General features: G+C 39.2%; 1 protein-coding gene across 1 annotated transcript in view; it reads left to right on the forward strand.

Moving 5' to 3' along the window:
- The window catches only part of PBRM1 (polybromo 1), a 54,116-nt gene that overhangs the window by 27,095 nt on the left and 14,571 nt on the right, over positions 1-12,450 (forward strand). Inside the window, 10 exon segments of the mRNA XM_031058151.1 lie at positions 1-100; positions 986-1,197; positions 1,987-2,172; positions 3,425-3,582; positions 4,146-4,412; positions 5,812-5,957; positions 6,245-6,402; positions 7,069-7,252; positions 8,416-8,626; positions 11,004-11,205. The exon segment at positions 1-100 is cut by the window's left edge and continues 42 nt beyond it. Of these exon segments, the coding sequence (XP_030914011.1) occupies positions 1-100; positions 986-1,197; positions 1,987-2,172; positions 3,425-3,582; positions 4,146-4,412; positions 5,812-5,957; positions 6,245-6,402; positions 7,069-7,252; positions 8,416-8,626; positions 11,004-11,205 (1,824 nt within the window).

The following is a 12,450-nucleotide window of genomic DNA, read 5'->3' on the forward strand; positions in this document are numbered from 1 at the left end:
ACATTATCCGAAAAAACGTTGAAAATAATCGCTATAGAAGATTGGACTTGTTCCAGGAGAACATGTTTGAGGTGCTGGAGAGGGCACGGAGAATGAACAGGTGAGCAAACCCTTATTTTTCAGATATCTTTATTGAGGTTTGCATTTAATGTTAGACAAAGGCTGAAGTTTTTTAAGGTGTTTGCTTTCCTTGATATGGGTGTTTGTAAAACTAAATCTCAGAAGCTCTGTCAGGTCTTCAGCGGAACATTTGCTTTGATATGAGAACGAGGAAGAAAGTTTTCTGCAACGAGATCATTTTGACAATATTCTTTCAAAGGAGCACCTTATGACAAAAAGGTTCCTGCTAACTTTGAAATTGAAAAAGCGAAGAGAGCTGTTCTCTAACTGTTCAAATAGTGAATTACTCTTTTGGAGCAGTCACACCTGGTTGATTTATGGTTCCACATAGTTTTTTGAGCAAAAACTATGAACACTTGCAACTTCTCATGGTGTTTTGCTTGAATTCAGTAGCCTTTTTGGGAATGTGCAGGTGAGAGCTTGACTGTGAAGAGAGTAGGTAAAAAATTATCTTAAAACATCTACTAAGAGGAGCATGGACAGTTAAAATAAGTCAGTTTTGTCAATAATACTGTTATTATTCAAGTTTTCAGAAGTTAATAAATGGTGGAGGTCCAGTGACAAGAAGCCTTGGTCACAGATAGTTACCTTTGACTTTCCTGGCATTTCAGGACTGGTGTATACCAAAATACTGTTGTGGGTAAACTGTAATGCAAATTGACAGTGGACTGACAGGTGAAGCATCACTTAATGCTTCATGGCTTCAAGCCAGTCTCTGCTGCTGCTCATGAGAAAACAGAGAAATCCATTGGCAGAGTGAAACTTTGAATTGATCACATGGAGTGGTGATTGATGGGTGTGTTTAGGCTCCTGTTTGACCCTGCACAAACTGTGGTTTTACCCTGTTGCTCATGTTTTTGTACAGGACTGATTCGGAGATCTATGAGGATGCTGTGGAACTTCAGCAGTTCTTCATTAAAATTCGAGATGAGCTGTGTAAAAATGGAGAGATTCTGCTGTCACCTGCTCTCAGCTACACCACCAAGCATCTTCACAATGATGTAGAAAAGGAGAAGAAGGAAAAGCTGCCCAAAGAAATAGAGGAGGATAAGCTCAAAAGGGAGGAGGAGAAGAGAGGTAGCTAATTTTGTTTCAATAATTTTCAATGTACCAAATGAAAAATGTACCCACACATATAACATGTTGCTGCAGCTTTGTCTGCTGAAAGGACCTCAGTAGTCTGCTTGTCCCCCAGTCTTTTATTTTCAAGTTATGAGTGATTTATTTTATTCTGATCTTTATCAGCCAGGCCAGAGAGCTTTTAAGAAAGAGATGTAGGTAGATATTACCCCTATGTGAACTCTTTAATCAGAATACATTGGGGTACCAGTATTATTTCAAGAACACTATAAAAGAAAACAATAGTTTTTTACTTTAGCTTTCTGCTGATAAACTTAACAATGAATATTCCCATTGACCTTTTAGTAATTTTCTTTTTGATAAGTACTGATGGTGTTGTCTATGATCATGTTTTAAACACTGCTGAAGAACTGAGGTTTGATAAGCCTTTTGTGTTTTGGCTACTGTGGATGTGCAGAGTAGTGGGCTTGCACTATTTTGTAGGGCATGAAGTGTATCCTGAAGGTCCTTTCTTTCACAGTTCCTGGTTGTCTGTCTGTGCTCCATTGTGCACCATATTTAAAGCAATAAATAAGCTCTCAATTGTACCTTTCCACCGACTGGAGCACAGCTGTTGGCAATTTTGTCCACGAATCATCTTTCTAGCATGGTTGATCTTCCCTCATAGATGTCAGCAGCAGTAAAGTCTGGTAACTCCAGGCTCAAAGTGAGGCACTGACATCAAGAATCTCAGCTAATATGGAAATGTGACATTACTAACATCTGGTTTTCCCTTTTTGAAATAAGAAGCTGAAAAGAGTGAAGATTCCTCTGGATCAGCTGGGCTGTCGAGTTTGCATCGGACCTACAGCCAGGACTGCAGCTTCAAGAACAGCATGTACCACGTGGGGGATTATGTGTATGTGGAGCCTGCAGAGACCAGCCTGCAGCCTCACATAGTCTGCATCGAGAGGCTGTGGGAAGATTCAGCTGGTAAGGACATCCTTACTGCAGGAAAACACTGGGGTGAAACTTATTATTATTGTTTTATGCTTCTGTTGTATTTGCAGAGACCCCCGTGGCAGGGAGGAATGATGAATCTGACTCCATGTTCTCAGAAGGCTAATTTATTACTTTGTAATACTATATTATATTAAAGACTACTATACTATACTAAAGAATACAGAAAGGATACTTACTCAATGCTAAAAAGCTAATAATGAAAACTCGTGACTCTTTCCAGAGTCTCGACACAGCTTGGCACCACTTGGCCAAAAAGTCAAAACAACTCACAGCAGAATTCAATGAAACAATCTCCAAACACGTTCCACATGAGAAAAACAGAGGAGAAGCAAATGAGAATTGTTTTCCTTTTCTCTGAGGCTTCTCTGCTTCCTAGGAGAAAAATCCTGGGAGAAGGGATTTTTTCAGAGAATGTGAATGCTACAATCTTCCAATTTGATTTTATTTTCCTGTGTAGATGTTACTTATTTTATTTGCAGAACAGTTTGAACCAGTCACTATTTTTTTGTTGTTGTTTCTGAGTTGTTTTTTTCTGAAGGATATTACAAATCGAAAATTTTTGGGACAGTATGGGCTTTTTCTGGTGTTCATTTCTGCCTACCCTCAAATTGTAAGCCTTGCAGGGGTGGGATTCTGAGTGGGATGGACTCCTTGTAATTTAGGTACAGAAGAGCACTGTTTCTCTGTGCTGAGAAATCTGAACCATAGATGGGCACAAGTTTCCTTTGATTTAGAAAAAATAGTACATATTTGTAACTTCTTTATAAATCATTGCTGTCAATTTGAGTTTGTCATCACGTAATTTGTCACGGCTTAAAGTGAAAGAAATAGTTATTTAAAAGCTTAAAAACAGCTGAGATTCTTTAAATAATCAGGTGGTTGTTGTGTGGACTTCAAAGCCATTTCAAGGCCTGAAAGTCGAGATCTATAAATAAGAACAAATTTCTCCTTTATTTTGCTGAATCAGGATTTACTGGAGAAATAACAATTGTCAGGCTTTTTAAAATAACTTGTTTTCCTTTTCTGAAAAGTTGAGTATTTTCCTGTTTAAAAGCAGATTGCTCCTAGTATAAATTACTACATTGCTATTTGATTAATCAATCAACTACTAATTGTTCTTACTTGGCTCATGCAGTAGAGAATGTCATTTTACATTTTTTTCTTTCTATCTCCCTTCTCTTTTTTTTTGTTGTTGTTGTTGTTGTTGTTTTCTATTTTAAAGGAGAGAAATGGCTCTATGGCTGCTGGTTTTATCGACCAAATGAAACTTTCCATCTTGCAACACGAAAATTCCTGGAGAAAGAAGTTTTTAAAAGTGATTATTACAGTAAAGTTCCTGTTAGCAAAATTTTAGGCAAATGTGTGGTCATGTTTGTCAAGGTGAGAGACTGTTAATACTAATTTATAAAACAAGTCATGCTTTCTGCTTTTTCCTGTAGAGCTGTAGGCAGTCTAACATAGAGATATTCCAGTTATACCTAAATAAAATAGGACTTGCTTCTGTGGGCTGTTTGGATCTTCTTTGCTTCCTGAGATATGTGGTCCACCCAGGTGATGGAGTTTCCCTGTGCTGGTTGATTTGTGGTTATGGTCACCCATGGCTTGGTGAATTGTCCTTTTCCCAAGTCAAAGCTCAGAAATCTTGTGAAAGTGATTCCAGGCTGCAGATCTTGTACTTGTTAATGCACTGGGTTGGGAAGTGAATAAAACCTAACTCTTCTCACATGCCAACCTGTACTGAATTAGCTTCTTCTCCAAAGGTGGGATTTCTTGTTTGTTGTTATTCTTGGTAAAACTTGGCCATCAAACTGGAAGAAGAGAACTCAGCAAAAAGGCTTCTGACAGAAGCATAGAAAAAACTGAAGCCATGACAGGGAATTCACTGTGTGTCTATGGAGTGTGGGTGTTGCTGAAATATTTCATATTTTTCTTTCAATCTGCAGGAATATTTTAAATTGTGTCCTGAAAACTTCAGAGATGAGGATGTCTACGTGTGTGAGTCGCGCTATTCTGCGAAGACAAAGTCTTTTAAGAAGATTAAACTGTGGACTATGCCTGTGAGCTCTGTCAGATTTGTCCCACGAGATGTGCCCCTGCCTGTGGTCAGAGTTGCTTCTGTGTTTGCTAATACAGACAAAGTAGATGAGGAGAAGCACAGTGAAACACTGGAGGACAGTAAGGTGGGAGAAAGTATCCTTCATCTTGAAAAGGTATGCAAGGGCAACGTTGATTGTATTTGACAGATAGAGAATGACAAAATATTAGCCCTTATGGCTTGGGTTCCACCAAATCCAGACAAAATAAAATATAATATATGTATAAAATATAATATAAAATGAATATATTTTTTGTTATAAATTATATTACAGACATTTGTAAATTAACACAATCAAAATATAAAAAGACAGAAAATAATAAACTGTCTAAATATTTGTTATAAACCTCTTTCTTGTGATGGGGTTGGTTTGGGTTTTTTACCACTCCAGAAAGTTACACTTTTACTCTAAGGCCTGCCCTTAGCCTAAAGAGCCTGTAGAACTGAAAGTCTAATTTTAATACATGGCAGTGCTGAAATGCTTTGTTGTGTAGCATTTCAGTAAAACAGTCAGTAGCTAGGCAGCAGTAACACATAATATTCTATTGTTTGTGGCCTGTTTGTAGTTGATAATGAAGTAGTTTGTTCTCAAAATGCTTAAGAATATTTCAGTCCAACATAGTGGATAAAATGGTTCATTTTTTGTACGTAGAGTAAGAAAACAAATAAATTTAGGTAAGTGTATTAAAATCAGTTAAATTTAATTCATGTTGTCTGAAATAAATTTAGAGCCATGAAAAAATGAGAGACTCATAAAATATCATAAATCACTAAAAAAACCCATGAAAAATCCACTTTTCATTTTCTAACATTTTTGAACCTGAGAACACAGTAGCCAGCACACCCATTGTCAGCTTTTGTCAGACACTTAGTATGTATTAGTATATTTATTCACATCATGATAAAAGATGGAATTAATTCTACTGAGAGAATGAAAACTCATGGGATCTTTTCCTTCCATGCCTTGGTGAGACAGCCTGTGTTTCCTTGGCTTTCTGGAATCCCAGGCTGAAAGATGGACTGAGGCACAATTTGAGTTTTTACTAAAAAGTAAGAAACTAAATAGGGCAGATGGTATGAATTTGTAAGCAGTACATGGAGTGTTCACATTATTGTATAAGAGAGTTGAATCATTGCATTTTTGTGTCTGTTAGCTTGGCCATATATTCAGTTCTTGCTTCCCAAGCACTTTACTGGGCTTTAAACCATCAAGCTGACAAGATTTGGCTTGGCCAGTTTACTTGGAAGCACCGAAACAAAAAAAAAGACCTGTAAATTACTATTCTAGCAAAATTAGAGCTTTGTGAAATAAGAAAGCTTGTGACAGACATGGAGGGTCTTTGGCTTTGCAATTTTAATTCAGGAAACTTTTGCACACACATCTCTGCTTAGTGCTTACCTATTATTGTTAACATAAAGATGGAGCAAAGCCTTTGACTGGTACCTGACATCTCTTTATTTCTGTGCTTGGTTTTCCTCCTTCCTCAAGTTTCTAAATGCTTCTTCTCCTGCAGGACAAAGAAGATGTTCCAGTAGAAATGTCCAATGGGGAGCCTGGTTGCCATTACTTTGAGCAGCTCTGCTACAATGACATGTGGCTGAAGGTTGGGGACTGTGTCTTCATCAAATCCCATGGGCTGGTGCGGCCTCGAGTAGGGAGGTAGGGGCAGCTTCTTGTTTGCAGTTTACAGCTGTAAAAATAACTTGGATAAAAGAGAGGCTGGTTGTAAAAAGGTGTAAAAGAAGGTGGGAAAAAATGTGAGTGAAGTGTTACAAGGTGTTGATAGATTGAGGTGGAATTTTAGCTGCCTAATAAAAACCTGGTCTGGTTGTACAGTTGGAATTGGCTTTTCTGTATTTATCTTCTGATGGTCTTCCTGAACATGCTGCTGCCTCATCTGGGAGAAATGGCATTTCATTTGTGTTGCTGGCTTGGTTTCTTTGCAGAATTGAGAAGATGTGGGTGCGAGATGGAGCTGCATATTTCTTTGGTCCAATCTTTATACATCCCGAAGAAACTGAGCACGAGCCAACTAAAATGTTCTACAAGAAGGAGGTGTTTTTGAGTAACCTGGAGGAGACCTGTCCCATGACTTGCATTTTGGGTAATTATTAACAGCTTTAATCTGATGGACATCTTCTTTTCCTACCCAATCTGAAGTGATTGAAGGCTAGGTGTAGGCTTGATTCCAAGTACATCTGTTTCATTGAGGGAGGGAGGAGATACTATTCAGTGAGTTTCTAATATGCATTCCTGCCTGTGGGACCTGTGATGAGAATTCACTGTTAGGAAGCTTTTTTACAATAAGGGAATTACATGTATGATATGAAAGTGAACATTGCAGCCAGAGAACAGAAAACTCCATTATTCTTGCATATTAGTGTAATTACTCCAGTACATATTACCTGCAGAGTTGAAAGGAGGAGTAGGAGGTTGAAATTTTATTTGTTGCAGAAGATGACGGCTGTGTACTTTGTTTTGGAGTTATGGTGCTGTGATAAATATGGTAACTGACAGTGATCATGGGGGCTTGTGATTTTGTGGGTTCTCTAGGTCTTAAAAGAAATCCAAAGGCTGCATTAAGTTGCTGTAGGTTTCTTGTGAGTGGCATTATTTGATTGGAATATCAATTGATGTATTTTCCATAGTTGTGCCAAATGCCAGGAATCTTCCAGACTTACGAGACAGGCAAAAAAAAGGACTTTCCACACTTCTGAAAGAAAATCTGCAAGTGTGGCTGCCTTCTTACCCAGCTCTTTCATTTCTGCAGGAAAGTGTGTCGTTCTGTCATTCAAAGACTTCCTCTCGTGCAGACCAACAGAAATCTCCGAAAACGATGTTTTTCTTTGCGAGAGCCGCTACAACGAAAGTGACAAACAAATGAAGAAATTCAAGGGCTTGAAGAGGTTTTCACTGTCTGCGAAAGTTGTAGATGATGAAATATACTATTTTAGGTAAAAATGTGAGGGGAATGAGAGAACACTCTTCTGGATTGTAGTGGACTGGCAGCTAAGCCCCCACCCAGCCTCTTGGTCTGGAATAGGGGAGAGAATCTGAAGGGCAGAAAGAAGAAAAACTCCTGGCTCAAGTTAAAAACAGTTGGAAAAGTGGAGCAAAGCTACATGCACAAACAGAGCAAGATAAGGAATGAATTCCCTACTTTTCATCAGCAGGCACAGCTATTTCACAGTTCAGCTGTTCCTGGAAAGCAGGGCCTTGGCACCTGTAATGGTTACTGGGAAAGACAAATGCCATAACCCTGAATGTACCCTGTCCTCTCCTTCTCCCCATATTTTATTGCTGAGCACAGTGTCAGAGTGTGGAATATCCCCTTGCCTGGTTTGGCTTAGCTGTCCTGGTTGTCTCCTCTACCAAATCACTGCCCAGCCCCAGCCTGCTGGGGCACAGAGTGGGGAAAAGGAAAAGTCTTGAGGCTGATCTGTTCAGCACTAATTACAGCAGGGTGTGTTATCCACCCTATTGTCTCACAGATCCAAAACAAGGCATCTCTCAGCTACTGTGCAGGGAATTAACCCCATCCCAGCCTGATCCAGGACATCCTGTCAGAGGTGTAATTTCAGATAACCACACTCTTGGGAAGAAATGCAGATAGCATCAGTCTTTTTATGGTCTTAATACCAATGGATGTTTTTTTTTTCTTCCTCTGACTTCAAGAAAAGTCATTACTTTATCAGATTGGTACATTCTCTTGGATATTGTGAAAATACTTAAGTCCTCTTGAGTAAGAAAAATCTTTTGGTGAACATTGATATTAATAAAATAAGAGTATTAAGTTCTAACTTAAGTAAAATGTGAAATCTAAGGAAGCTGTGGTGGTAATTTCTACAATAGAAGGCAATTAAGTACTTGTATTGAAATCCCCTTCTAACTCATAAAAAATCCTTTTGGCAAGTGACTAAACTGAACACTGGCCATAGACACAAAATTAATTTTGCTCAAGGTTCTCAAAGGAAGTTTAGGCACATCTCAAGTCACCTTGGTTTCTATACTGTTCAGTCACAAATTAAGAAAAGTTGATTTTCTCTTCAAAGACAAGTTCTCCTGTAAGGTATGATCTGTTCTCAGCTGCTTTTTGTCTTCCTCCTCCACCTTCCAGAAAACCCATAGTTCCTCAGAAAGAGCCATCTCCTCTCCTGGAAAAGAAGATTCAGCAGCTGGAAGCAAAGTTTGCTGAGTTGGAAGGAGGTGATGAGGACATGGAGGAGATGGGAGAAGAGGAAGGTGATATGACTGAAACACCTTCTATGCCTCAGCTTCAGGCTCCCTTAGCCAGTGATTTGGATATAATGCCTTATACTCCACCCCAGGTAAGGACTTTGCTTGAGGAACCCTTAAACCTTAATAGTCCACATTCTTTTTCCAATCCAAATGAGGAAATTAACATTTTATATACAAAAAAATGATTGATACTGAAGTTTACAAGTGCGTGGAGTAAATTGCACGAAACAACGTTGGCATGTGCAATATGATATCCAGGTGATAGTGTTTCATTCCATTAAAATATTTTTAAAGGAGATCATTCAGCTGAGGAAAACCCAGGGTACATTTTTATGTGTTAGTATTATTTCTAATAATGAGATTTTCTGTGACATTTATTCAGAAGTATCAGGTCTTTATATAAAATTCAAATACAAATTTTCTTACACAAGGCCTGGAATTTGTGTAACTGAGTGTGGAAGCAGAGTGAGGAACTGCTTTACCTGGAAATTCAACTAACCAAGAAAGTTTGTTTGCTACTGGATTAAACCCTGTATCTGTGTCACCACACTCCCACATCCGAGCTAATGCCAGTCTTAAAGAGGCAATGGGGATGATCTGCTGGGAACAGGAGGGAGTTCCAGACTCTTTTGTGACCAGCAGTGTGGATTTCTGCTGCATTACATTGAAAGGGTGTGACCCTGGGGTAGAAGTGTCTTTGGATGTTGTGATAGAGTTGCTGAAGTTGAAAGCTTTTGCCTGGTTTGAGTGTGATGTTTTGCCATGTGGGCAACCACCAAATGCATTTTCCCTTGCAAGGTTGCTCACTGCTCTTGTTGAACTTGCTGAATTTTATAAGCAGCTTGAAAATTCTTGAAGAGCATTCCAGTAGAAGTAGAATTTTATCTAGTAACTATTAAACCCCAGAACTTCTAAACTTTGTTTTTTCTTCTGCCAACAAAGAAGCTCTTAAAACACCTAAGAGGAGACGAGGCAAGTGACTGTGTGGTATTGTGGGGCTTGGCAGATAGGTGGGTGATGCTTTCCTGCTGCAGTTGGCTGTGAATTGAGTCAAAGTGCTTAAAGAAAAAGATGTGCAGCTTCAATCTTTGCCTCAGCAGTGTGGCTGAGAAAAGGCATGAAAGGGGGTCCTGGTTGATTTCCTCTTTTAACAAGTCTGAAAGTAAATACACAGTTATCTGGCTCCAGTGGAAAAGACTGTTCTTTCAAAAATGTGTGGATGGGAGATGGAAAAGAACAGAGAATGTGAGAACCAAATTTGGAATTTGTATGATTTCTCCAAGTCCTGTTTGCCTTTCCAAACTGATGGGAAGGCTTTTTGCTTAGGTTACTGTTATCAAAACTGTTGCAAGAACTATATAGGCTAAAACCACTAGTAAACTTGTAGCTCTCGATCTGCAGATGTATCAGAGGCCAAAAGTATAATTATATTTCCCTCTTTTTGGTTTGAGAATTCCCCATCTGCCTCTGTGGCTTGCCCAAGAAGCCAGGATGGAATTGTGTCTGCCCTGTGTATCATTCCAAACCCTGTGTGGAGTTTTCTTCACTTCCTCCAGTCTTTATGTTCATAATGAAAACTTCAAGGGTGGATTGCAAGTTAGTACAGTGAAGTTTGGAATTACATTTAAATAGGCCTCAGTTAATCTTGTTTAAATTGATAAGCACTTTTTAAGCATCTTGGTATTACTAAAGCTTTGTTTTTAGCTGAGAGAGTTGAACTGTGGGGTCAAAGCAGTTAGTAGGAGGAGTCAGTAACATAGTCAGAATTTCAGGAGAGGAAGGAAACAGTTGAATGTATTTTTGTTCCCTTTTTTGCCTCCACCAGGTACTTGGAAACAATGGCACTTTTCAAAATGTGACAGATTTGCAATGTTTAGGGTATGAGAAAGGCCTTCAGAGGGTTTTGATGTGATGATACCTTTATGGCTCTTACTGGTCAGAGTATGGATGAATTATGGTCTCCTGTGACAAAGATAGGTGAAAGGGCCCTGAAAAAGGGGCTCCAGCTGTGGTGTCTCAGTATAGAAGGTTCATTTTTTGGTGGCTGAAAACATCAAGGAGCTCTCACTGGGGGCATCCATTGTAGAAAAACAAAGGAGCAGAATTTTTGTTGCTCATCAACATAAGAACATGATGGGAATCTGTGGTGCAGGTAAATGGTGATCAACAGAACTGGGCTTTGGTTTTTCAGGGACAAATGGCTACTTATGTAATGAGAAGTGAACACTGGAGAAAAAGGAAGGTCTGAAGGTGGAATGAGGGAGAGTAGGGATTGTAAAGGCAAAGGAGGAAGTGGAGAAGCATTTTCCTAAAATGTGAGGTGGCAAATAAAATATTTTACTCAACTCATGTTGGCAACATCTCTGAACAGCTCAATGGATGAAATCTGTGACGTGACGCAATTCCTTTGTTCTCTTCTGGCCTTTTCATTTGTACACTTGTGGTCATAACTGCTTTTTCTCACAGTCCACTCCCAAGTCTGTTAAGGGCAGCACCAAGAAGGAGGGATCAAAAAGGAAGATCAACATGAGTGGGTACATCTTGTTTAGCAGCGAGATGAGAGCTGTGATTAAAGCTCAGCACCCAGACTACTCCTTTGGAGAGCTCAGCAGACTTGTAGGAACTGAGTGGAGAAATTTGGAAGCAAACAAGAAAGCAGAATATGAAGGTAAGTAAAAACTGAGATGCTGAACTCTTTTCTGCCTTTTTTCTTTCTCAACACTTTCTGTTGTTCAGATGACAGGTTTAATAAAAGAAAATATTTATGTTTGTGTTCTGGATTTACCTTAAAGAGAAGCTCATACTGAGAGATGACAGAAGAGGAGCAAAGAGCGTGTTTCAGTTATGTAGAGCACAACTGATAATTTAAATGTCTTTGCCACAAATAACCAAATTAACAAAGTCCAAGAAAATGGGGACAAATTAGAAGTAAAGGAGCTCCTGGGTTAGAAGTCAGTTGGAAAAATATTTTGTCAATGTTTCCTTAAAGAAGGACTGAGGGGTATTTTGGACAAGAAGCTCTTGAGAGCTGTAGCAGCAGGTAAGAAAGGCTTACAGGGGAGTGGGGAAAAGCTCATTCTTAACAGTACTTAGAGTCCTAAGAGGCTGTGTACTGTAGTGGAAACATGACCTATTGTTCAGTACAGTATTAATCAACTGTTGTAACTCATTTTGTTGAGAGATTTTGTATCCTGAAGTAGGCCTAGGAATATTTCATAATCATGAGATACTTTAGACCTGTCTTTCTCCCCTTTCCTCCCTTCTTTTCCTCAGTTCCTTCCCTCCTTTCCTTTCTTTGTCTTCCTCCTTTTCTTCCCTCCCTCCTTTCCTTCCATTCCTTCCCTCCCTTCTGATAAATAGTCACTGTGTTTTAACTTTTATTTGATTGAAATAAAATACAGCTGATCTTTAACAGCCAGCCCTTACCCAAGCCAAACACATGGATTTAACATCCATAGTTACTTCTCTAGTTAATAGCATGTCAACACTATTAACTACTGTATTGATGCAACTTTATTTTTGAAAAATGCTCCTTTGGATAGGAAGGTTTCAACAATGTTCAAAGTTATGGCCCAGTTCAGTTCTAACTTTGAAAATGAGATTTGATAGGTTTTCTGCACACTCATAACTTAAAGGCAGCTTTGATCTTGGGGCTGGAAGCTTGCATGCTGTCGCTGTCCACTCTCAGCCACCTCAGTCCTTTCTGATTTTCAGTAGCACCTCTTTGCAGCTTTGGAGGGAAGCACCCTTTGCTCTGTGCCAGTTTGCTTTGCAGATGCTGAGAAGGGAAACAGTAACGCTCTTTCTTTGTGACACTGCTGGGGCCTTACTTTGTTCTGTAGTTGTTTCCTTTTACACCCTTCTAGGTGCATGTGTGATCTTTTTATTGGCAGATGCCTCCTTCCAGCCTCAT

The sequence above is a fragment of the Geospiza fortis genome, unplaced genomic scaffold (genome assembly GCF_000277835.1).
Source record: "Geospiza fortis unplaced genomic scaffold, GeoFor_1.0 scaffold78, whole genome shotgun sequence".
NCBI classification, from domain to species: Eukaryota; Metazoa; Chordata; class Aves; order Passeriformes; family Thraupidae; genus Geospiza; species Geospiza fortis.